Source organism: Pygocentrus nattereri, chromosome 17 (genome assembly GCF_015220715.1).
Source record: "Pygocentrus nattereri isolate fPygNat1 chromosome 17, fPygNat1.pri, whole genome shotgun sequence".
NCBI lineage: Eukaryota > Metazoa > Chordata > Actinopteri > Characiformes > Serrasalmidae > Pygocentrus > Pygocentrus nattereri.
The window spans coordinates 15,741,415-15,763,388 of record NC_051227.1 but is presented as its reverse complement, the minus strand read 5'-3'; the positions used below and the strand labels follow the sequence as shown (position 1 = coordinate 15,763,388).

Sequence of the window (21,974 nt, the reverse complement as noted above, 5' to 3'; positions counted from 1 at the left end):
TGGAAGTTTTAACATCCCTATAAAATTGCATTAGTTACATAATAGTATTTATTTGCATTCTGACAGGTCTCTGTACTTTTCCCTGCAAAGACAATAACAACTTTTCATGAAATTTAAATCAGAGTTAAATATCTTACATATACAAACACAGTTGTGGAATGGATTGAAAGTTTAGAATCTACACTTTCCACACAATTTATTCACTCGTATCGATCAGCTACAAGTCAGAATTAATTGAATAAAATATATGAAGAGAGGTTTTAAGGTGTAAACACCATAGAGGACTTACATTGCTTCTCCTTCAGCTTCATTCTACCTATAATCAACTGCTGTTGCTTTGTCTTATAGATCCCAATGAATTCAAGGACATCTATGAGCCTCTGGACGTCAGGAGTAAGAAGATTCACGTGGTGGACAGCGGTCTGACCTTTAACCTCCCCTACCCGCTGATCCTGCGTCCACAGCGGGGCGTCGACCTCATCATTTCCTTCGATTTTTCAGCCAGACCTGGAGACTCCAGCCCTCCATTTAAGGTCAGTGCAAGGCCTGCAAGCGTGCATTTAGATTACTTCTTCTTTCATGTTTTGAGAGATTTCAGCAACAGTAGGAGTGAAAACCTCTGACCTCGATTCAGTTCAGTTACCATTCTTTTTTTTTTTTTGGATTTAGCCAGTTTTCTCCCCAAATTAGTCGTCTATAATTCCACCTGTTAGTTAGCATTCCCCCAATCACACGATTATATAATTGCTGGGAGGGTGAAGGCAGCACAGGCTTCCTCTGAGACCTGTGAAACCAGCCACCACTTCTTTACTAACTGCCGCTCACGCAACATCACAGGACAGCCGAACACGCTCGGAGGAAAGCGGCAACCACCAGATCTGTTACTTCAGCTAACAGATGACTTGCATCACATTGAATGATTGGGGGGGATGAGGCGGGGGCCAGCCTACCCACCCAGAGAGAGCAAGGTCAACTGTGCTCTCTTCGACACCCGGCTACGGACGGCTGTAACATCACCAGGGATCAAACCAGGGATTTTATTTGAGTGCACCCCCTAGTGGAGATTTTTCAACCTGCTAAATGTGACTGAGTCAGTCAGTCAGTTAATTAGTTATAAGCCAGGTCCATGAGGTGATAAAAGTCCTAACATGATTATGAATAAAACTGTATCCTGATAGATAATCCAGATTATACCAGCACAGAGCATAATTACTTTAGACCAGTCGGAACAAACTTTGTGGCATTTCTCCTTCTCATCCTGAATTCAGTTGTTATACATCAAACGGTTTAGTAAACAAAGCCATGCTTCACAATATTGAATATTATTTTATTCTAATGTAAACTATTCTACCATTCTAAAATCAACACAGTTGAATAGTCACATTCAGATCTATTTACAACCTTAAGAAACGTGTTGCTGTGCTGGGATCAGTGTCTGGACAGGCATGTTACTCACTGAAGTAAAGCTAAGGTCATTGCAGAAAGGGGGGAGTCAGAATAGAGCTCTCTTAACCTCTTAAGCTTACGTTTTGTTTCAGAAACCAAATACACTTAAATTGTGAAACCAGCTGGGTCGACTTACTATTAAAAATATGTTTCTAGTAAGTAAATGAATTGCCTTGTCTTTACATAATTTATGTAAAGTGGACAAAATGTTATTAAAGAACATTTGGATGAATGAAAAATGTTATCTTTATCTTTAATACCAAATGAGAGTGAGACCGAGTCCAAATGAGAGTGAGACCAAGTCCAAATGGGAATGAGACAGAATCCGAATGAGAGTGAGGCCAAGTCCAAATGAGAGATAGACAGACACACAGACAGACAGACAGGTACATTATTGATCCCGAAGGAAATTTAGCAAATTTAGATTGAGACCAAGTCAAGACCAAATCCAAACGAAAGTGAGACCAAGTCTAAATGAGAGTGAGACTGAGCCCAAATGAGAGTGAGATTAAGTCGAGACTGAGTCCAAATGAGAGTGAGATTACGTCGAGACTGCGTCCAAATGAGAGTGAGATTATTTCGAGACTGCGTCCAAATGAGAGTGCATGACTGCTCTGACAACCCAAGCAGTGCTCACTCTGAGTGAATCTGAACAGTGGCCACTCTTTGTGAATTCAGTGCCCATATCCTGAAATATCATGAAGATATGGTTAAAAATAGCAGCCTATCTATTTCTGTCTTGATGCCAATGAAGTCAGTGAATTTACTTGGCTGTTTTAAGTAATCCTTGTTTGCCAGTTTTAACTTCAAAATAAAATCAAGATATTTCTGATTCTTTTCTGACAGAAATACCAGCCAAACAGAGTGAAATGGTTCATTGTAGAGAAACCTTCGGACTCAGATTTCTACAGTGGTGTCTACAACACCAATATAGCCATTTTATTTACTATCCAAAGCATTATATACTGGAGATACATATTGATAAACTATGCATTAAATTCTTCTGACATCTGGTTCCTATCACCTCCAATGTGAACCATTCTGACTCTCTTTCACTTTCTCTCTCACTTTAATGGTCCATTTAATATCAAAACCACTCTCTTAAACATTTAGTTATGCAGGAATGCTTTAAAAACATAGATGGAATTCCTGATTGAAATTTGTTCTACGTATCAGGAGCTGTTGCTGGCGGAGAAATGGGCACGGATGAACAAGCTGCCATTCCCCAAGATTGATGTGAAGGTGTTTGACAGAGAGGGGCTGAGAGAGTGCTACGTTTTTAAGCCCACCAGAGGGGAAAAGCACTGCCCCACCGTCATCCACTTCGTCCTGGCCAACATCCACTTCAGAGACTTCAAAGCCCCGGGTGAGGAAACAGTGCCTTACAAGAACAAGAACAATTCACACTCTTTCCATTTTAAAGTTAACATGTTTGTGCTACCTGCTAACATTGAATCACTGATATTGTAACTTTATAGGAGTAAAGAAAAAAACATTTATTATTCATTTATTTAAAGAAATGTGAAAAAAATTTATTTACAGTTTTCATCTTAACTCGGTTGTAGTGAGTCAGCTGAGATGTTCAGTGTCCCAATTTATGCTTATTTAGTTTAGCACCAGAGCTAACAAACACCAGAAAGTCTTCTCTGTATATACATCCTCAAACTTTAACAAACCGTAAAAATGAACAGACGTTCACATCTGCATTTTACCAAGACCATGTGGTTTGAGCAGATTTGAGACACACACACAAACACACACACACACACACACACACACACACCTTCCAAGCCACCTCTCCTTCTGGGTCGCAGGGTCCAGTTCAGTATTATTCCTTAAACATTTTACACCGTTTTATAGCTTGTAGAACAGTTTTTCTTGGATATACATGTCAGTTTGCTAACAGCCCAACCACTCTGAAAATGAAGGATATTGTTATACAGTACTGCGCACACCTCTTAGGTCATCGGAGTAAATTATATCGGAGAGTAAAAGCATTTATTTGTTCAAAAAACGCCAAGATCAGAATAAATACAAATAAACAATCCATTGAGGAAGTCCAGTGTTTACAGGTACTGTCTAATACCAAGTCGGGAACCAAAGCTGTGTTCCTTCAACCAGCATGTCTATAACTTTTTTAATGTTACTATGTCTTATGTTTATTTATATTTATTATTATTATATATTGTGTTTTGCTGACAAAAACACACTTTAAATAGTTTTAAACAAGTCTCTTGGTTGCCTTAAATTTTGCATAGTACTGTATGTATTCATTATATTCCAAAATATGAACAGAGTATATTGTGATATATCTTCGTATTTTTTGTATGAGGAGATGGTTGGAGAGAACAGTAGTGCTTTTAAGTGTTTAGTCTCAGTTTGGATTTGGTCTGGATTCAGCCTAAAGCTGCAGCTTCATACAGTTCAACAAATGCAGACTGAATTCTATAGAGGGAAACTGTAAATGTCACATCACAATGAACAAAATACATCTGAAATACATGTAAGGTGGGATAATAAGGTACATGAACACTGTTGATTCCACATTGGCAACAGTGCAACTCTCAGCTCAGCATTAGTCTGTTTCTGAGAGGCTTTGAATTTGCAGTAGACAAACATGACGGTAAAACAAGGCAAACAGAAAGTACAGACATGCACGCCAAACATGTGAGGGCATGTTACTTTCAGATTCACAACAATGCAACTTTCTCAGCTTGACAAAACTTGTATATGAGAGGATTTGCATTTTAAGGTGTAATGTTAAGGCTGTGACAGTATACATATTTTTATTATTTGGGGTCGCCTGTGGTGACAAATGATTCTCAACAGCAAACCTGTTTTAATTTCTGCTGTTATTAAAGGCCAACATTCTTTTATTTTTTAAAAATGCCTAAGACAAACACTTTTAACATCTGCCTTCCGTGCCTTTTGCCTTACAGGAGTACCCAGAGAGACGGATAAGGAGAAGGAGTTTGGTGACTTTGATATATTTGATGATCCTGAGACTCCTTATTCCACCTTCAACTTCCAGTACTCCAACCAGGCTTTCAGACAGCTGCACGACCTGATGGAGTTCAACACACTCAACAATATCGAGGTTTGCTCAGTTTCACATTCCACAAGAAGTACCAAATTTCAGCCTTCTTAAAAGTCTAATGATAGACTTTTGACTACAAAGTAATCATAATTTCTTGTTGTACTTTATTAACCACCTTAAACCTCTGAGCTTATTATTCGGTTACTGATCCTAAGGTGTATTATCCAATGATTACTATTAATTGTTAAATATATACATTAAAAAGATTTTTTTTTAATAAGGTAAAGATTTCTGAGGCCAAGACTATTACGGGATGGTGGGGAGGCGGACCCAAGTGCAGAACTGAAACCCAGCAAAAAATATATATAAAAGTAGAGATAGATGGGGGCAGCAGAGTGTGTGCTAGAGGTAGAAAAGTAGGGTGTCCCCGAGCAGAGTTTGAACCACCGCTGTACAGATTAGCAGTCCATGACGTTACCGCTGCGCCACCAGGAACGAAGCCTCAGGTGAAGCCCTTCAAGGAAGGGAGAACAAAAAAGGTGGGAACGTAGAACAATGGGGAGCAGTGTGCTCAAACAAAGGCAGAGTTAGAATGGGGAAAAAAAGATACTGAGAACACAAAAGACATGATTATGACAGGAAGGCTTGATGCTTCCCATCACTTCCTTTTGTATGGCTTGTTTTTTTTTTCCCCTTTTGTGAGAAATTGAGGGGCACTTACTCTCTTCTCAGCCCTCTTTGTAGAACTGAAGCTTTGGCTAGAGTTAACTCTTAAACAAAATGCACATCTGTGCAATGCTAAATTAGCACAAATATATCCAGAGTTTAAGCCTCGAGAAGATCAATTTTAGTTTGAGGGGTTCAGTGGACAACTTTTATAGGTGCTGGTCACCTTTCATCACCTTTTTCAGGTCCCTCCCGCAGCTTTCCGCAGAGGATTTGTGTAATTCCCCCTCGTCAACGCACAATAACCCCAAATTTTTTTATTTAATTTTTATTTCATTTTCAAGTTATTTTAATTGTATGTTAATTCATGATTGTAAGGCCTGATTTTGTAATTGTTGTATTAGTACTTTGGTCTGTAAATGCGTTATTTTAAATTTGTGTTGTAAGACCTTTAAAAAGCAATAAAAAACGGAAAAAAACATTAAATCTGAAGCACTGTTGAAGCTGGGTTAGTTTTAACAGAGGAGGAGATTGTGTAATTTTATGAGTCAGAATTTGATTGGTCACTTCCTACAAGAAAAAGTGTGTATTTTCCCTGAACTCTGACACATAGTCCAGACAGAAAGACCACAGCCCAGTTGTTCACATCAGTGTTACGCCACAGTTCACATTCAATAACAATAACAACACGCCACATGGCTGCGTCTGTTAAACTGCACATTCATACTGGATTAAAATCCCTCCACAAGTATTACTGTCTAGCTAATCCAGCTTCAGTAGATCCAAGTTTACATAGTTTTATGAGTGGAGATTGGAAGTGTGTGTGGAGTTTAAGGGTTAAAGAGATCTTGCTCCAATTCCTTTGTATTGTTCTGCAGGTTATAAAAGATGCCATCAAAGACAGCATTCTCCAGAGACGAGAGAACCCATCCCGCTGTTCAGTTACTCTCTCGCTGAATGAGATTGAAAACAAGAGGTTCCTGAAACGTGATTCCAGCAGCATAAGAAAGGACGGCCCGAAGAGATAACCCGAAAAACAGCCAAATCAGCCTGCAGGGGACCTGCGCTGAGGCATCAGCATCTGCTGGACAATAAGTTAAAAATGTACATAATGAAGCATAACTGGAGACCCTTCTTCAAAGTTGGGGAATTTTGTTGTTTTGTGAACTTTTTCACTCATGTTTGGGGAGATTTTCTTCAGTTACAGGCTTTTCTACAGACCCCTATAAGGCCATTACTAAGCATTACCTGATGCACTGCATTGCACATCTGTCTAAAGGAATAGAGGATCTTTGGCTGGAGGTCCTTTGAGATGTGAAAAGGATCCACACATAGTTCATATTTCATCACTGTCCAAAGAAAAACAAGTATCTACAAAATAGTAACTTTACAGGAGAGAGCCGAAACGGCCTTCACTTTTAATGTAAGTCAGTGTAAAGATATTTTATTCCAGGTCATTTTAGAGCATTGCTGTTAGTCCATTCATCATTAAATTCTCACACAATGTAAAGGACAGCTAGTGTGTTCAAATGATACATGTTTTTCTTTGAACAGCCACAATTTGCTGTGTCCCAACTGTGTACTAAACACTAATTTCATGGGCTGGAGGTTAGCGAACCAGCCCTGTGATCGGAACGTCGCTGGTTCGATCTCGTGAGCCGACAGTCCATGACTGAAGTGCTCTCGAGCAAGACACCTAACCCCCAACAGCTCCCCAGGTTCTGTGGATAGGGCTGCCCACCACTCCAGGCAAGTGTGCCCACTGCCCCTTATTGTGTGTCTTCACTAGTGTGTATGTGGTGTTTCACTGCACGGATGGGTTAAATGCAGAGGTGAAATTTCCCTGTTGTGGGACTAATAAGGCTCACTTAGTCTAGTATGTAATTTATTCAGAAGTGCAAAAATAACTCATGCTTTCTTATAATTGGTCAGTTACAGTGCCGATGGACACTACAGTGTGAAGCAGGAAGAGAGGTGCTGTTTGTGTTACGGCTGGAAAATGTTCAAAATTTGGTGAAAAGCCAAACAATACACTAGGTGTCCAAGCTCCTGCTGTTCAGCGTTTCGTCTGAAATGAAGGGCATTAATTGTGAGTTTGTCCCATTTTGCTGCAGTAACAGTCTCTACTCCTCTGGGAAGGGTTTACACTAGATGTTGTAACATTGCAGTGAGGATTTGATTGAGCATTCGTGAGGTCAGGTACTGATGTTGGATGTTCAGTTCTGGATCAATCCAGCTAATCCCAACGGTATTGGATGGAGCTCCATCAGCATGGTGACCTTAGGCTCATGCTTGGCTTCTCCAGAGTGTTCCATGCTACTATCCGGTGCTTTTCTAGAGAGATAACACATTAGAAGCTAACAAGGTATCTAAAAGATGAAGCTGGTATGGGCCCAGTTTCCAAAAGAGCCTTAGTGTGATGGCCAGTCTAGCATTCAAGAACCATCTGAGATGGTTTTGGCAAAATCCAGCCAAGGTTAGTGAGCATATCATGGATGTAGTCAGGGCTTTAAAAACACTGACTCATTAACCCACTGCATGTTTCATTGCGAAGAGCACATATATTTAAGCTCCACAGACAAAAAATTTGGTCACCTTGCATGTTTAAGGTGGTAACTTATTTTTTGAAGCAGGGAAGCAATTTTTATTCACAAGCTGTGAAACACTCCGGCGCTCCCTGTCCGTCCGTTTCATCTTTCAGCCACAATTCTGGTGAGAATTTGCTGTAGACTGGGATTTTTGCCACTGCTGGTCAACCGGTGTAACCATACATTTCCATACACCTGCAAATTCAGCTACCTCCTTCACACTGTGGCCTTTGGCACGTCCAAATGCAATCCCTCCTTTTGGCCAATCATTAAAATCTGCTTTGCAGTCCCTTTTCGAAACATCAAAAGAGACATTCACTGCACTGCACTGTACCAACTCGTCTCAATCTATGAATCCCTTCGCATACCCCGTAGGGATTTGTAGACCGATCATCCATGTGCAGCGTCACACCTTAAACACGCAAAGTGACAATTTTTTGTCCAGAGAGTTATATGTTTATATATACACACACACACACACACACACCGGCCACTTTATTAGGTACACCAATTACAAATGAGGCTTGAGTGTGACTGAAAAGTCAGGTTTAATGTGGCTTTTTGATATATGTGTACACACACACACACACACACACACACGCCACTTTATTAGGTACACCTTGCTAGTAAAACGTTGGACCCCCTTTTGCCTTCAGAACTGCCTTAATTCTTCGTGTCATACTTTCAACAAGTTGTTGGAAACATTCCTCAGAGATTTTGGTTGGTTATTTGAGTTCCTGTTGCCTTTCTATCATCTGGAACCAGTCTGCCCATTCTCCTCTGACCTCTCACATCAACAAGGCATTTTTGTCCACACAACTGCCGCTCACTGGATATTTCCTCTTTTTCTGACCGTTCTCTGTGAACCCTAGAGATGGTTGTGTGTGAAAATCCCAGTAGATCAGCAGTTTCTGAAATACTCAGACCAGCTCGTCTGGCACCAACAACCACGCCACATTTGTGTTAACAAGCAGCTGAACTGGCCGGTGTGTGTGTGTGTGTGTGTGTGTGTGTGTGTGTGTGTGTGTGTGTGTGTGTGTGTGTGTGTGTGTGTATATATATATAGTAGTTAGCCCACATGTGGCAGCTTGATAAACATAAGTTAGCATGACAACCTGCACAGTCGTAAGCAATAGTTTGGATGTCGCGGGTCAAATTACATGTTTTGTTGATTTTTTGAGTTAAAATATGAGAAGTAAAAAGAAATGAAATTTATTTATCCTGCATGTTAACCTCAGCAGATAAACTGTAATTGTGCATTACAATGTGCAGAAGTGTGTTCTCTGTATAGGACGTTTTTAAAATTATTTACACTTAGAAAATCAATACAACATCTTTTGACTGGGGCGCACAAACTTTTGCATGCGACTGTGAGGTACACTTTACAGTATTAGTGCTTATTACACGGTTGGTACACAGCGGTGGTCTGTTTTTGTTTAGCCGTTCTAATCTTCTTCTACTTTACTATTTTTTTCCAATTGTTTTTCTTTGTTTTTCATGAAAAGTCATGCAGTCACTGAAAAGCTGTTGATTCATTGTTGCACATACAGTTGTTTTGTTGTGACCTGAATTTCTGGAGAGAAAAAAAGAAAAGCCATCTATGAAAGGATTCGACTACGCCCCTTCCCACCCCCAGGGGTAAGAAGACACGCCATCGGACACTGAGCACCACCCACGTTTGGGATGGGCTGAAAGTGATGGCATGATATGGCATGTTTTACACACCTCACCGACTGCCTGCGATCTGCTTTACTCCTCTCGCACATTCCACTCTCACATCATTCACTGAGGCCTCCGTAGTTTGGAGACATTGTTCATAATGCTGGGGCTGACTAATCGAGGTTTTATCATGATTTAGTTAGATTATTTTTAATTTAATCACTGTTTTTATATCCCTCATCATCATTTGTCATCATCTGTTAAAGGGCAAATCCACCAGTCTTTCAACGTTGCTGCCTAACTCAGTGTGTGAGATGTAATCAGAGAGATTCAGAGCAGTTTGGTGTGAAATGGTTCAGATGTCTTTACAGTGGTGGTGATGGGAACTAGGGGTTGCTATGACTACAACACACATATAGACATTTTGTTTTACTATCCAGAACCACCAGAGAACCTACACAAGTCTTCTGAGCTTATATGGGCTATCAACAATGGTAAAATAATGAACAATTTTCTTCTTTGGACTATTTTGCCTTACAGCACCCTGCATGTATCCCTCCCCCATGGATTGAATTTAAATATATATTTTAGGCCAAAGCCAGTTCAAAAACATCATAAAACAACATCTCAGACATATAACTTTATGTAAGGGAGCTTTTAGAGGCATTCAGACTTATTTTGCATCTCTGTTATCTAATTATGCAGTAATTCTGAAAAATCGGTGGAACACCCCTTCATTACTGTTGAATGTTTCTGAAAGCTGTCATGTATATGTGCTCATTAATTAATAGTAAAACAGTCTTATTTATGAATCAGGCACGTTTCATATTACCTGTTAAGTTCTATGTTATATATTTAAAGGCTGTCAATGATTTCACTATTATTTTAATGTTTATTTCATGATCATAAAATAAACAGAATAAACCAATGTATGAAATCATGTGTTCTTCTTAAACTCAGCACTGCAGGTTACATGAATGATGACGACGGGTGGTGAAGGGCGTCCCAGACCAGGAATCTGGACTAAAAGACATCCAGTAAACAAAATTATATGTAGTTCATGATTAGCGTGGTTTTAACAGAGGACCTGTAGGGAGGAGAATTACCACTGTGTAACACCTTCTGGGTTTCTCAAACACGAGAGGGCGCTCCTGAACGAGTCCAAATGAACGGGTCTATATAGAGCTTTAGAGCAAAACCATAGTTTATAAATGCTTAAACATTTTAAATGTAAACGAATTCATTCATTCCCCGAACACAGAGCAGCATAAAACATTTTAACACCGCTGTTATATTTTAAGAGCTTTTAAACTGGAGTTATAGGAGTTTAAAATAGCGCTTAATTTACGTTCATGACGTCAGTGAGCGCGAACAGCCAATCAGCACTGAGTAGCAGTAATTCTAACCAATCAGCACTCAGTAGCAATAACGCTAGTCCAGGGGCTGTATTACAGAAAAATCCTACGTCTGAGATCTGTTTTGTTGTCATGGCAACTTAAGTGAAGGACAGAAGCCGTTACAGAACAACAACTATAACAACAGCTATTAAGTCTATAATCTTATCTCCAGATAAGAAAACGGTGTTAACATCCTAAGTTGCCAAAATATCCTAAATATTTCAAGATAACCCCCAGAACTGTCTTGTCTTCTGTTTTAACCGTCTGTTTCTATCGTTTAATGCAGTGTAAGGCAGCACAGTTCACTATAACCAGCATAACGACGCTGCATTTATCTACACTGAAAAAGGGGCCTTGACTTATGAACACTTTTATTTATAGAAGTGTTAAAAACCCCCAGACGCTGCAGTCGGGACCTCCACCGTCCCCTCTTATCACCTCAGTGTGTTAAGGTTGATTAAAAACTCGTCAGATACAATATTACAGTGATGGTGGTGAATAAAGAGGAGACGGAGCTGAACGGAGTCTGTTTATTAGGAGGAGTAACGTTAGCGCGTTTGGGGAATGGAGACTGAAACTGTGGAGCGGTGACTCTGATAAACAGCACAAAGTGCTGAGACGACATTACTAACTCTCAGTTTATCGCGCTTTGGTTTTATTTAACTTTTTTTTTAATCACAGTAACGGCAGCTATAACGTTAGCATTAGCTGTGTGGCTAACTAGCCTTATTACGTATTTACGTTTCAGCGGTGCCCGTACGATCGGTTGCTAGGAAACAGACACGACCGTTGACTGTTTAACTTCGATCCCGTAAACTGAGATTTCCTAACTTGGGGTAAGAAAATATGCTGTAAGACACGATACGATTCTTAAATTAAGATCAGATTTGCTTCTGTACTACGAATTTGTGAAAAAGTTAAGACAAAAAGATACGAATTCTCTGTTATACGGTCCAAGCTGCCCAAAACCCGTTTCCCGTAGAGAGAAGGAAACGTACAGGAAAGTTTTCTTCGCCTTTTTGGTGAAATACATCCTTCTAGTTACTTTCTAAAATTAAAGGAAAGTTCTGTGTAAGTGATTAGAAACTATTTGTAACGTTTCGGTTTTAGCTGCTCCATTCACTCTTACTCGTTGAGGATAACACATAACCTCTATTATCCTCTCCGAAAACAAGAAAGCTGTATAAACAATGAATATATGCGCCGTATCTGTGAAAAACGTGTTATTTCCATTTTTCTGTTTAAACTTTGTTGTTTATATTTGTTAACACATCTTTTGTTCATGCGGTTTGTTATCTGACTATATCTGTTCTGCGTTATGCTGCTTTTGTACAAATGTGATTATCTAACAAATAAAAAAGTCACCGTTAGAAAAAAATGTATATCTAGGTGAAGCGCACAGAAACACAAGTCAGTCCCTCCTTCACAATAAGAGTCCCTGTGCAATAACTGCGCGAATAAATGCTGCGGAAAGAATAATCTGGTATTAATAAAGAAACATCTCTGCGGTATGAATTGCGACTGTTTCGGGTCCAGACACACATATGAGCGTTACAAGTGGGGGAAAAGCAGCAAACGTGGGATATTAACATTTTAAAACCAACGCCTCATAGTGGACAGGCAAAGCGCTTTAGCACAACCCAGTGGTCAAAGTGTGGTAGTGCAGGCAGCGGGCGTGCAGGCGGCCAGCAGGGGGCGGTCTGAGAGGACCCCATTGCGGAAGCGGCTCCAGGAAGAGAAGCGAAAAGTCCCGCAGGCCCGGCGCAGCGAGCAGATTCAAACGGATTTAACCGGCTGAGTTTATTAAGCGGTGAAATATGTCGAAGAACACGGTGTCGGACCGCTTCAGGAAGGTGGACGTGGACGAATATGACGAGAATAAGTTCGTGGATGAGGAGGAGGGCGGGGAGAACCAGCTGGGTCCGGACGAGGCTGAAGTGGATTCGCTGATCAGACAATATCCTTCAGAACCGGCGTCTCGGCGGCCGGACGGGGTTTCTGGCGGAATGCGGTGTTTTAGCGGTTCTGGGAGGCTTACATCGGGGCTCCGAGCCGCTCCATCCGCAGGTGTGATGGGTGTGGCGGCAGCAGTGGCGCTCATTCATTTACCATTCACCCATTTCCCTGCAGCGGCGGCAGCTTCCGCCTGCTGCGCCAGCGCCGCCTGTAAATGTGCAGAAATAGCGACAGTATAACGTTAACCGGGCTGCCTGCTGCCTGTACGGAGCCCCTGGGGTGACATGGTGATCGTTTGTTAATAAGGCGTGGCCACGATGTACTATATTGAGGCGACGAGTTCATAATAGTTACTCGTGGCCTCGGTATTTTTAATGTGTGGCGTCTATATTAATTTGCGACTTCAATATAATGTGTGGCCTCGATATTTTAATTTGTGGCCTTGCTGTTTTAAATTATGGCCTCAATATATATTTGTGGCTTCAATATTTCAGTGTCTGACTTCGGTGTATTAATTTGTGGCCTCTATATGAATTTGTGTCCTCAATATATTAATATGTGGGCTCAACATTGTTATTTGTGGTGGAGAAATGAGACAGAAAATGTCTGATCTGGTGTTTCTGCCCTGTTTGTGTGCAGATTAGGCAGCACAGCAGGTCAGACTGGGCTGTAAGTGCAGCAGTGGCTGGGGTGCATGGTTGGATTAGATGCGAATGGATTAGACGTGTCGGGATTAGATGCGATTGGATTAGACGTGTCGGGATTAGATGCGATTGGATTAGACGTGTCGGGATTAGATGCGATTGGATTAGACGTGTCGGGATTAGATGCGATTGGATTAGACGTGTCGGGATTAGATGCGATTGGATTAGACGTGTCGGGATTAGATGCGATTGGATTAGACGTGTCGGGATTAGATGCGATTGGATTAGACGTGTCGGGATTAGACGCGATTGGATTAGACGTGTTTGGATTAGACGCGATTGGATTAGACGTGTTTGGTGTAGTTTGTGAAACTTGGAGCCACTGTTGCTGTTAAAGTGGAGTTTTTTTCCTGAGTGCTGCTCACAGGAAACCTGATGGGGGCACTGCAGGCCGTGCTGAAGAACCCACCGATCAACACCAAGAACCAGAACGTGAAGGTGAGTCAGAGTTCAGGAACACCAGAACTGCACTACATGGCCAAAAGTAGTAAAGGAAGCAGTTCTGTTTAGAACCACAAATTCTATTTAGAACCAGTTCATGCTTAAAGGGTTCTTTGCATGTAGAATGTATATGTATTCTTCAGAATGGTTCTGTATAGTACCAAAAATGGATTTTGACATTGGAACAATAGCTGAAGCCTTTTTGGTGCTATATAGAACCGTTTCTAAAAAGGTCCTGTATAGAACCACGTACAACACATTCTCCATCAATCTAAAGAACCATTTGAGCATGAAATTCTATATAGAACCCCTGGTTCTAAATGGAACCATTGCCCTTACTAAAGCACCAGCCTGTATATTGAATATGATCTAGCTTCTTTAAAGGGGAATTTCAAAATATCTCCATAATGAAATGTTGTAAACAGCCATTCAGAGGGGTTTGGTGGGAAATGGTTCAGATGTCTTTACACTGGTGGTGATGGGAACCAGGGGTCACCATGACAACACAGATATAGACATTTTATTTGTTATCCAGAACCACCAGAGAACCTACATGAGTCTGAGTTTATATATGGATGATGATGATGGCGAGAGTGAAAAATCTTAAATAAGGTTTCTTTGGGGATTATTTCATTTTACACCCAGCTTGTCCCCTTTTCACTATGAAGTTTAAAACATATTTAAGGCCACAACCGTCTAAAAGAAATAATAAAAGTGTCTCAGACATCAGACTGCGGGGACTAATGTGCCTCACAAACACCCTGTATGTACCCCTTTGGCATAAATCAGATTTAAAAAGTACATTTCGGGTCATAAAACAGCGTCTCAGTCATCCGGCAGTGAATTTCATGTAGGAACTCTCAGTGAGGAGCTTTTAGAGGTGGACATCTGGTTCCCATCACCGCCACTGTGAACAGTTCTGACTCTGTAAGTTTCTCTAAAAATAGCTTTTAGGCCCACAGCGTCACAGCAGCCATGCAAAACCGAGTCTCAGCAGCAGGAAGCTTATTCATAACATAACAGCTCACGATTCCAGTATCAGCGCATCCCTAACACTCGGACGCTTTTCCGGTAGCACTTTTTACCTGTTATCCGTACGTCCATGTCACTTGGTCACTGTGACTGTGCTTCTGTGTTTGCGTGCAGGACCGAGCTGAGGGTCTGGTACTAAAAGTACTCACAGCCTTTAAGAGCAGTGATATAGAGAAGGCGGTGCAGTCTCTGGATAAGAACAAAGTGGACCTCCTGATGAAGTACATCTATAAAGGCTTCGAGCGGCCCTCGGAGAACAGCAGTGCGGTTCTGCTGCAGTGGCACGAAAAGGTAATATTTTATTCATATTTTTCAGCATCACATGGGCGCAGCTTCCTCAGCAGCGAAAGCTGAAACCGTGGAACAGCAGAGTGACTTTCGCCGAGGACACATCCTGCGGTCCTCACGAGTGTGTAGCACTATAGTACGTCAGAGGTGCTGAGATTAGAAAACAGAAAAGTGCATTTGAGCTGCCTGTCTGAACAAGGCGTTCATTTTAGACCTTTCTATTGAATCTGGTTCTTTGTCTGTTCCAACTTATTACGCCTCAGAAATTACCTTGTTGACTGATTTGAGCAGAAAGAAATGTGTATATCGCTGCTGTCGGATCAAAACCTCCCATCTCCAAATGTTAACTTTACAGAAGAAGGAAAAAACCTACTTTACTTTTAATGTAAGTCAGTGGAACCAGAATTTTCTTCCAAGTCATTTTGGGCTGTTGCTTTTGGTCCATTCATCATGAAGTTTACAAACAATGTAAAGAGCAAAAAGTATTTTAAGTGACTTTGAACGTGGCGTGGTTGTTGGTGCCAGACAAGCTGGTCTGAGTATTTCAGAAACTGCTGATCTACTGGGATTTTCATGCACAACCATCTCTAGGGTTTACAGAGAACGGTCCGAAAAAGAGGAAATATCCAGTGAGCGGTCAGTTGTGTGGACGAAAATGCCTTGTTGATGTGAGAGGTCAGAGGAGAATGGGCAGACTGGTTCTAGATGATAGAAAGGCAACAGTTACTCAAATAACCAACCAAAATCTCTGAGGAATGTTTCCAACACCTTGTTGAAAGTGTGACATGAAGAATTAAGGCAGTTCTGAAGGCAAAAGGGGGTCCAACCTTTTACTAGCAAGGTGTACCTAATAAAGTGGCGTGTGTGTGTGTGTGTGTGTACACATATATCAAAAAGCCACATTAAACCTGACTTTTCAGTCTCACTCAAGCCTCATTTGTAAGTGGTTTTAAATACATGACTTGGTTTGAGCGGTCAGGTCGGAGTGCAGCGGTTTATGACATCAGTGTGTGACACAGGCCAGCGATGCTTATTCACATTACATCTTAAACACAGAGCTTTAAACAGAAGTTTGGTTCCCATATTGATTACTTTGTGTCTCGTTTACTGAGTGAAAGCCCGTTTCTCAATATCGCTGCTGCGGCCTGTAGCTCGTTAGCAGCCTGTTGACCTGGTCAGGCTTCTCCATTGTCATGTTCTGTTCATGCTGTAGTTAATAAGATGTGAAACACTGTTGTGAAATATACATGCTAAAAATTATAAATAACGCATTCTGTCTGTAACCAGAGTCCTCAGCGGTAAAACAGGCGACACGAGTCACATCACTTTTCAGAGCGTAGCGTGGTCGTTCAGTTAGTTATCGTTAGGTTGGCTATGTTTTGACCCTACCTGCTCACTGTATGCACAAGGGGGGCAATTATTTATTATCACCCACCCCTCTGTGGTATGAAGCTGATGTCAGATATTCCCCAGCTTCTCGTTCAGATTTTCCGTTCCACCTTAATTGGAGCAGTAGTTCAGGTGCCTGAAGTGCCAGAGTGTAACTGCTGCACCATTTAAGGTGGAACGGGAAAGTTAGCGAGCTATCTACCAGGACATCAACTACTGCTAGCATTTTTTTTTCTATGCTTGTTATAAGGAAAAGGATCATAATTCATCGAAACGAGATTGGGTTTTGTGTTTTTTGTTTTTTTTACTGAGAAAATTCTCACATTTGTGGTTTTCTTTGGTCTCTTGTGCCATCATCTTGCCCCATTTTTCTGCCCCCCCCATCCACTCTGTTTGAAGTGTGTCTCTGAAATACCTCAGTTTGGAGGGTGAGGTAGCCCTAATACTTTACCCCACCCCTCCATCTCAGCAAAAATCAGGACACCGTACCCCTAGACGTGAATGCGCAAAACGGAGGGTTAGGGCTAAGTGGTAGGGGCGAGGGGTGAAATTGGGACTGAACCTAAGTGTTCTGTCTGTGTCTTTGTTCGTAGGCTCTCTCAGCAGGCGGCGTGGGCTCCATCGTCCGTGTGCTCACGGCCAGGAAAACCGTTTAAACCCTCCTCACCCAGGCACCGGGATTGGCAGGCACAACCCCAGGCAGCGTCTGGCACCCACCTACACTGCTAGACTGGAAGTCCTCCACATCGCTCACTTTCTCTCTCTTTCTTCTCCCTTTTTATATTGCTTCTGTTCTGGGTTTCTTGCCGAGATGACAAACCACCGCTGCTCAGCCCACTGCGGTGGTCGTGTTCAGTGGACAGCTGTTTTTTTGACATGTCCACAGAGGAAACTGTCTCTAACCCAGTGGACTGTTGAGGTGGCTTTAGGTTTATTATTATTATTATTATACAGTAGAATGTATGTGTTATAGGCATGACTGTGGACTGTCCTTTTTTTTTTTTTGAAACAGTGTCATGTACAGTGATGTACTATACATTCTCTTTACTCCTCAACCTGATCAGCTTACATTGGGTCACTTTTTCTCTTTTTATATTCTCAAATCTGCAGGGCAACTTCATCCAAAAGCTTTAAATTAGTGATTTCTCTCATTCTCATGATGCACCCCTTGGTGGTCCTTGGACCTATACAGAGTGGGGGCCAGTGGTCTGTTGGGTGTCTATGATGGCACGTTGTCACAAAAAAAATTGGTGAAAAAGTAACTGACTTATTAAAAGCGATATAAAATGTTTTTAGACAGTTAACAACATTAATACAACTTTTAATAATGCAATATTTTTCCGTTTCCTCTAGAAAAACCTGACCTTTCACAGTAATATTCTGCGGATATTTCATGTTTACTGATACACGTCTCACTTTGCAAGAGTCGGCCCCCACAAATCACATTTTCCAAAAATGACATTTCAACTTTGTGGCTTCATGCTTTTTAATTATGAACAGGTGGGCGTGGAAGTGGAAAAGACTGAGAACCTCAACGGTTCTTTAACGGCCTACGGTTGCCTTTTTCTGTTCCCTGTCTGCCACAGTCTGTATGTACCGTCAGTTATCAGTGACAATTTTTTGTTTCCCGTATTAAAAAAAAAGAAAAAGGGAAAAAAAAAGAATCACAAAGTCAGACTAACTTTAACTTAATTAAACTGGCCAATAGTTTCTATTAGAAAATGAGTTTTAATTTAAAGGGAAATGTATCAGATTTCTGTACTAATTGGCCATCAGCAGATAGAAATTAGAGGAAAAGCACTGAATGATTCCTTTATGCTGCATCTGAATGAGGGAAACCCTAGACTGTGCTGTGTTGTGGCCCTGCAGATTCCAATAAGAGCTTTATGTCTTTGTTCTGTGCTGAATAGCTTGTTATGGGGCCCTGCTGGTCACATCCTGTACAAATAAAATTATACGTTGGAACAAGATTGTAATCCGTGGCCACGACTTAGTGAGGCGAGGGAACGAGCTACATCATGCCCACGACTTAGTAAGGCATGGGAACAAGATCATGCCTTTTTAAGCTATGGTCCCACGTCTTCCCAAGTCATTGCTAAGGCGTTATTTTATTTATAGAGGATGTCACCAGCAGGGCTCCGTAGCTTATAGACATTCATAACACATTCCAGATCTCCATCACAGGTGCTACACTTGGTGTAGTGTTCATTCTGCCTTAGCACTTCTTTCTGTTGGACAGTGCCCATCTTCCGAGGAACATTACCTCAGCCTTCTGCCGTACTGTCTGCCATATCTGGGCTTTGCTGACCACTTTTTTTCCCCCCTCTTCTTCAGACCAAGGTTTTGCTTAGCTACCTTCAAAGCAACTGCCTGACTCACTGTCCACTTTATTAGAAACACCTGCTTGTACTTATGCTCACTGACCACTTTGTGAGCTCCACCTACCATCTAGGTCCCCTATATAGGTGTACTAGTAAAGAATGTAGTCCCCCCCCCCTTATTCATCATTGCTCAGTTTCTGACCACAGGAGCACTGTTGACCAGATACTGTTGTGGTGAACCATTTTTAGCACATGGCAGAGTGCGGTGGTGTTTTTGAACACATCAGTGTTGCTGCTGAGTTGAGTGATCTGCCACCCAAATATCCAGCCACAATTGATGAAGGGCCAGAGCAGTGGTCACCAACCCTGGTTCTCCAGATGATCTTTGCTGCTGGATCTAAGTCCAACTACACTTGTTGCAGCTAATGAACAACTTCAGAAGGCCTTGTTTGGCTAGATGGGCTGGTATGAACTAACCTCTTTAGGAATGTAGATCTCCTGGAGGAGGGCTAGTGACCACTGGGCTAGATGGTCACCAACACAAACAGCTAAGTACACCAGTAAGGTGGAGATAGAAGGGAAGGGTTTCTAATAAACTGGCAGGGAAGCATACGGCATTCTCATCCTGCTTCTACAAACTCGAAGAAAAAAGGGAACGCTCTCCTTGTGTTATGCTGCCAAAAATGATTTGATTATATCTAAGGATTTTGATTTTGTACTGTTTTTGCGTTTTAAGGTCTGTTATCTAGAACCCAGGTTAAGCCTCAATATAGACTAGAAAGGCTTTTCAGTGTTAAAGCACCATTGAGGTCACAGTTTAGGCAGAGAACTTATAGAGAGGAGAATTCTTGCTCTGTAATGTCTTCTGGGTTTCTCAGACGCTAGAGGGCGCTCCCGAGCAAGTCCAAAATGAATGGGTTAATATGGAGCATTTGAGTAATATAATAGTAGAATTTCCTGAACAGTGAATATCATAAAACATTAACACCGCTGTAATATTTTTAAGAGCTTTTAAGCTCGAATTATAGGACTGTAAAACAGCACCTCATGTATGTTCATGACATCAGTGAGCATGAACAGCCAATGAGCTGCTCCGCTCGCCCATCAATCAGCACTCAGTAGCAGTAACACCAGCCTTCTGCTGCCTAAAACCAGTTTGCTGTAGAAAAAATGAAAAGTAGAAGTAAAAGTATTTTAGTGAAATGCATCCTTCTACTCTAAAATGAAAGGAAAGTTCTGGGCGAGTGATTAGAAACTATTGAAACTGTTTTTAGCCGTTGAGCTCCATTCACTCCCATTCATTGAGGACTCACTCATGGACACCCTCTGCAATTTAGCAGTCTTGTTTTTGATATAACAGGGGAAATAGGAAGGGGCCAGAATCCTCATAAACCAGCTCTGGTTTAGGCTTAATCTGGCCTGGAAACGGTTCCTTCATGTTCAGAATTGCTGGTCTAGGCAAAGTTTTTGTTCGTCAGGATTGGAAAGACAAACTGATCTAAGGCCAGCACTCATTTTTTGATTAAGTGAGGCCTCCAAGCATTGTGCTGAATGACCACGACTTTCCGTATATATTGACTTTCAAAGGCAGTCTGTTCTCAAGACTGGTCAGCCTTGAACATTTAAGTTCAGGTTGCTCAAAATTGGCCACTGTTTCAAGCGTAGTAGCCTTAGTAGCCATCAAACAGGCCTATTTCACACAGAATGAGCAGTTTTCCTTCACCTGCTGCACTGAATGCTGTAGCTGACCTGGGTTTGTATGTCAGTGGCGTTTCTCACAGCCTCTCTGTGGCCCACCAAACAAGCCATACTTGATTTAACTGACCACGGTGGCCACAGCCGAGTGATTGTCCGTTTCGGAGAGTTTGCGGCGATGTGCATATCACTCATTTGATTAAGTGCAAATATACGGAACCACGGGCCGTATTTCAGAAAATTCCTAGCTTTTTGTCTTAAGATCTGACAGGGCAAGATGAGATCTTTCACAAATTCATATTACAGAAGCAAATCTGATCTTAATTTAAAATCTTATCTTACAGCATCTTTTCTTATCTCAAGTTAGGAAATCTTAACTTTCTTGATTTACGTCGCCAGTCAACTGTCATGTCTGTTACCTAGCAACTGACCACAGGCGCACAGCTGAAACAAACACAATCAGGTTAGCCAGAGAACTTGTAGAGAGGAGAATTCTGCCGAGTTTCTTGGACGCTAGGGGGCGCTCCCGAGTCCAAAATGAAAGTGTTGATATGAAGCGGTTGAGTAAAATCAGTTTTTAAATACATTTATTTCCTGTACACAGAGCAGCATAAGACACTTTAACACTGCTGTTATATTTTTAAGCGCTTTTAAACTTCGTTATAGGAGCCTAATTATACCTTTATGATGTCAGTGATCACAAACATCCAGTGAGCTGCTTTGCTCGCCAATCATGTTTATCAGTTGCCGCTCCACAGTTTCAGTCTCCATTCCCCAAACGCTTAGCTTTGAGCACGCTAACGTTACTCCTCCTAATAAACAGACTCCGTTCAGCTCCTCATTATTCACCACCATCACTGTAATATTGTATCTGACGAGTTTTTAATCAACCTTAACACATTGAGGTGATAAGAGGGGACGGTGACTGCAGCGTCTGGGGTTTTTTAACACTTCTATAAATAAAAGTGTTCATAAGTCAAGGCCCCTTTTTCAGTGTAGATAAATGCAGCGTTGTTATGCTGGTTATAGTGAACTGTGCTGCCTTTCACTGCATTAAACGATAGAAACAGACGGTTATAACAGAAGACAAGACAGTTCTGGGGTTTATCTTGAAATATTTAGGATATTTTGGCAACTTAGGATGTTTCTGTAACACCGTTTTCTTATCTGGAAATAAGATTATAGACTTAATACCTTGCTCTGTAAGGTCTTAAGCCATGACAACAAAGCAGATCTCAGACTTACGAATCTCCTGTAATACGGCCCCAGTTCACCAACTGCCTTATGAAATATTCCTTTTATAATGTGTGGTCCATTTGGAAGCAATAAAAAAAAAAAAAAAAAAAAAACAACTA

General features: G+C 41.4%; 2 protein-coding genes across 2 annotated transcripts in view; both read left to right on the top strand.

Moving 5' to 3' along the window:
• Window positions 1–6,865, top strand: part of pla2g4aa (phospholipase A2, group IVAa (cytosolic, calcium-dependent)) — a 48,795-nt gene extending 41,930 nt beyond the window's left edge. The window contains exons 15-18 of the mRNA XM_017704135.2: window positions 349–533; window positions 2,623–2,812; window positions 4,386–4,543; window positions 6,028–6,865. Coding sequence (XP_017559624.1) covers window positions 349–533; window positions 2,623–2,812; window positions 4,386–4,543; window positions 6,028–6,177 — 683 coding nt within the window. The 3' untranslated portion in view covers window positions 6,178–6,865. The remainder of the gene's footprint in view (window positions 1–348; window positions 534–2,622; window positions 2,813–4,385; window positions 4,544–6,027) is intronic.
• Window positions 6,866–12,499: 5,634 nt separating this feature from the next.
• Window positions 12,500–21,968, top strand: arpc5a (actin related protein 2/3 complex, subunit 5A). The gene is made up of 4 exons (XM_017704140.2): window positions 12,500–12,750; window positions 13,819–13,891; window positions 15,041–15,217; window positions 17,197–21,968. Exons 1-4 carry the CDS (start codon window positions 12,611–12,613, stop codon window positions 17,257–17,259), a joined length of 453 nt encoding a protein of 150 aa, XP_017559629.1. The 5' UTR covers window positions 12,500–12,610; the 3' UTR covers window positions 17,260–21,968.
• The last annotated feature ends 6 nt before the right edge of the window (window positions 21,969–21,974 follow it).

What these genes read in the sequence shown, in the direction of transcription:
- arpc5a (XM_017704140.2), top strand. Translation starts at nt 12,611, where the DNA reads ATGTCGAAGAACACGGTGTCGGACCGCTTCAGGAAGGTGGACGTGGAC. An exon ending in GTGGATTCGCTGATCAGACA is followed by an intron (nt 12,751 to 13,818) that starts ATATCCTTCAGA and finishes AGTGCTGCTCAC; the next exon opens with AGGAAACCTGATGGGGGCAC. An exon ending in CCAAGAACCAGAACGTGAAG is followed by an intron (nt 13,892 to 15,040) that starts GTGAGTCAGAGT and finishes GTTTGCGTGCAG; the next exon opens with GACCGAGCTGAGGGTCTGGT.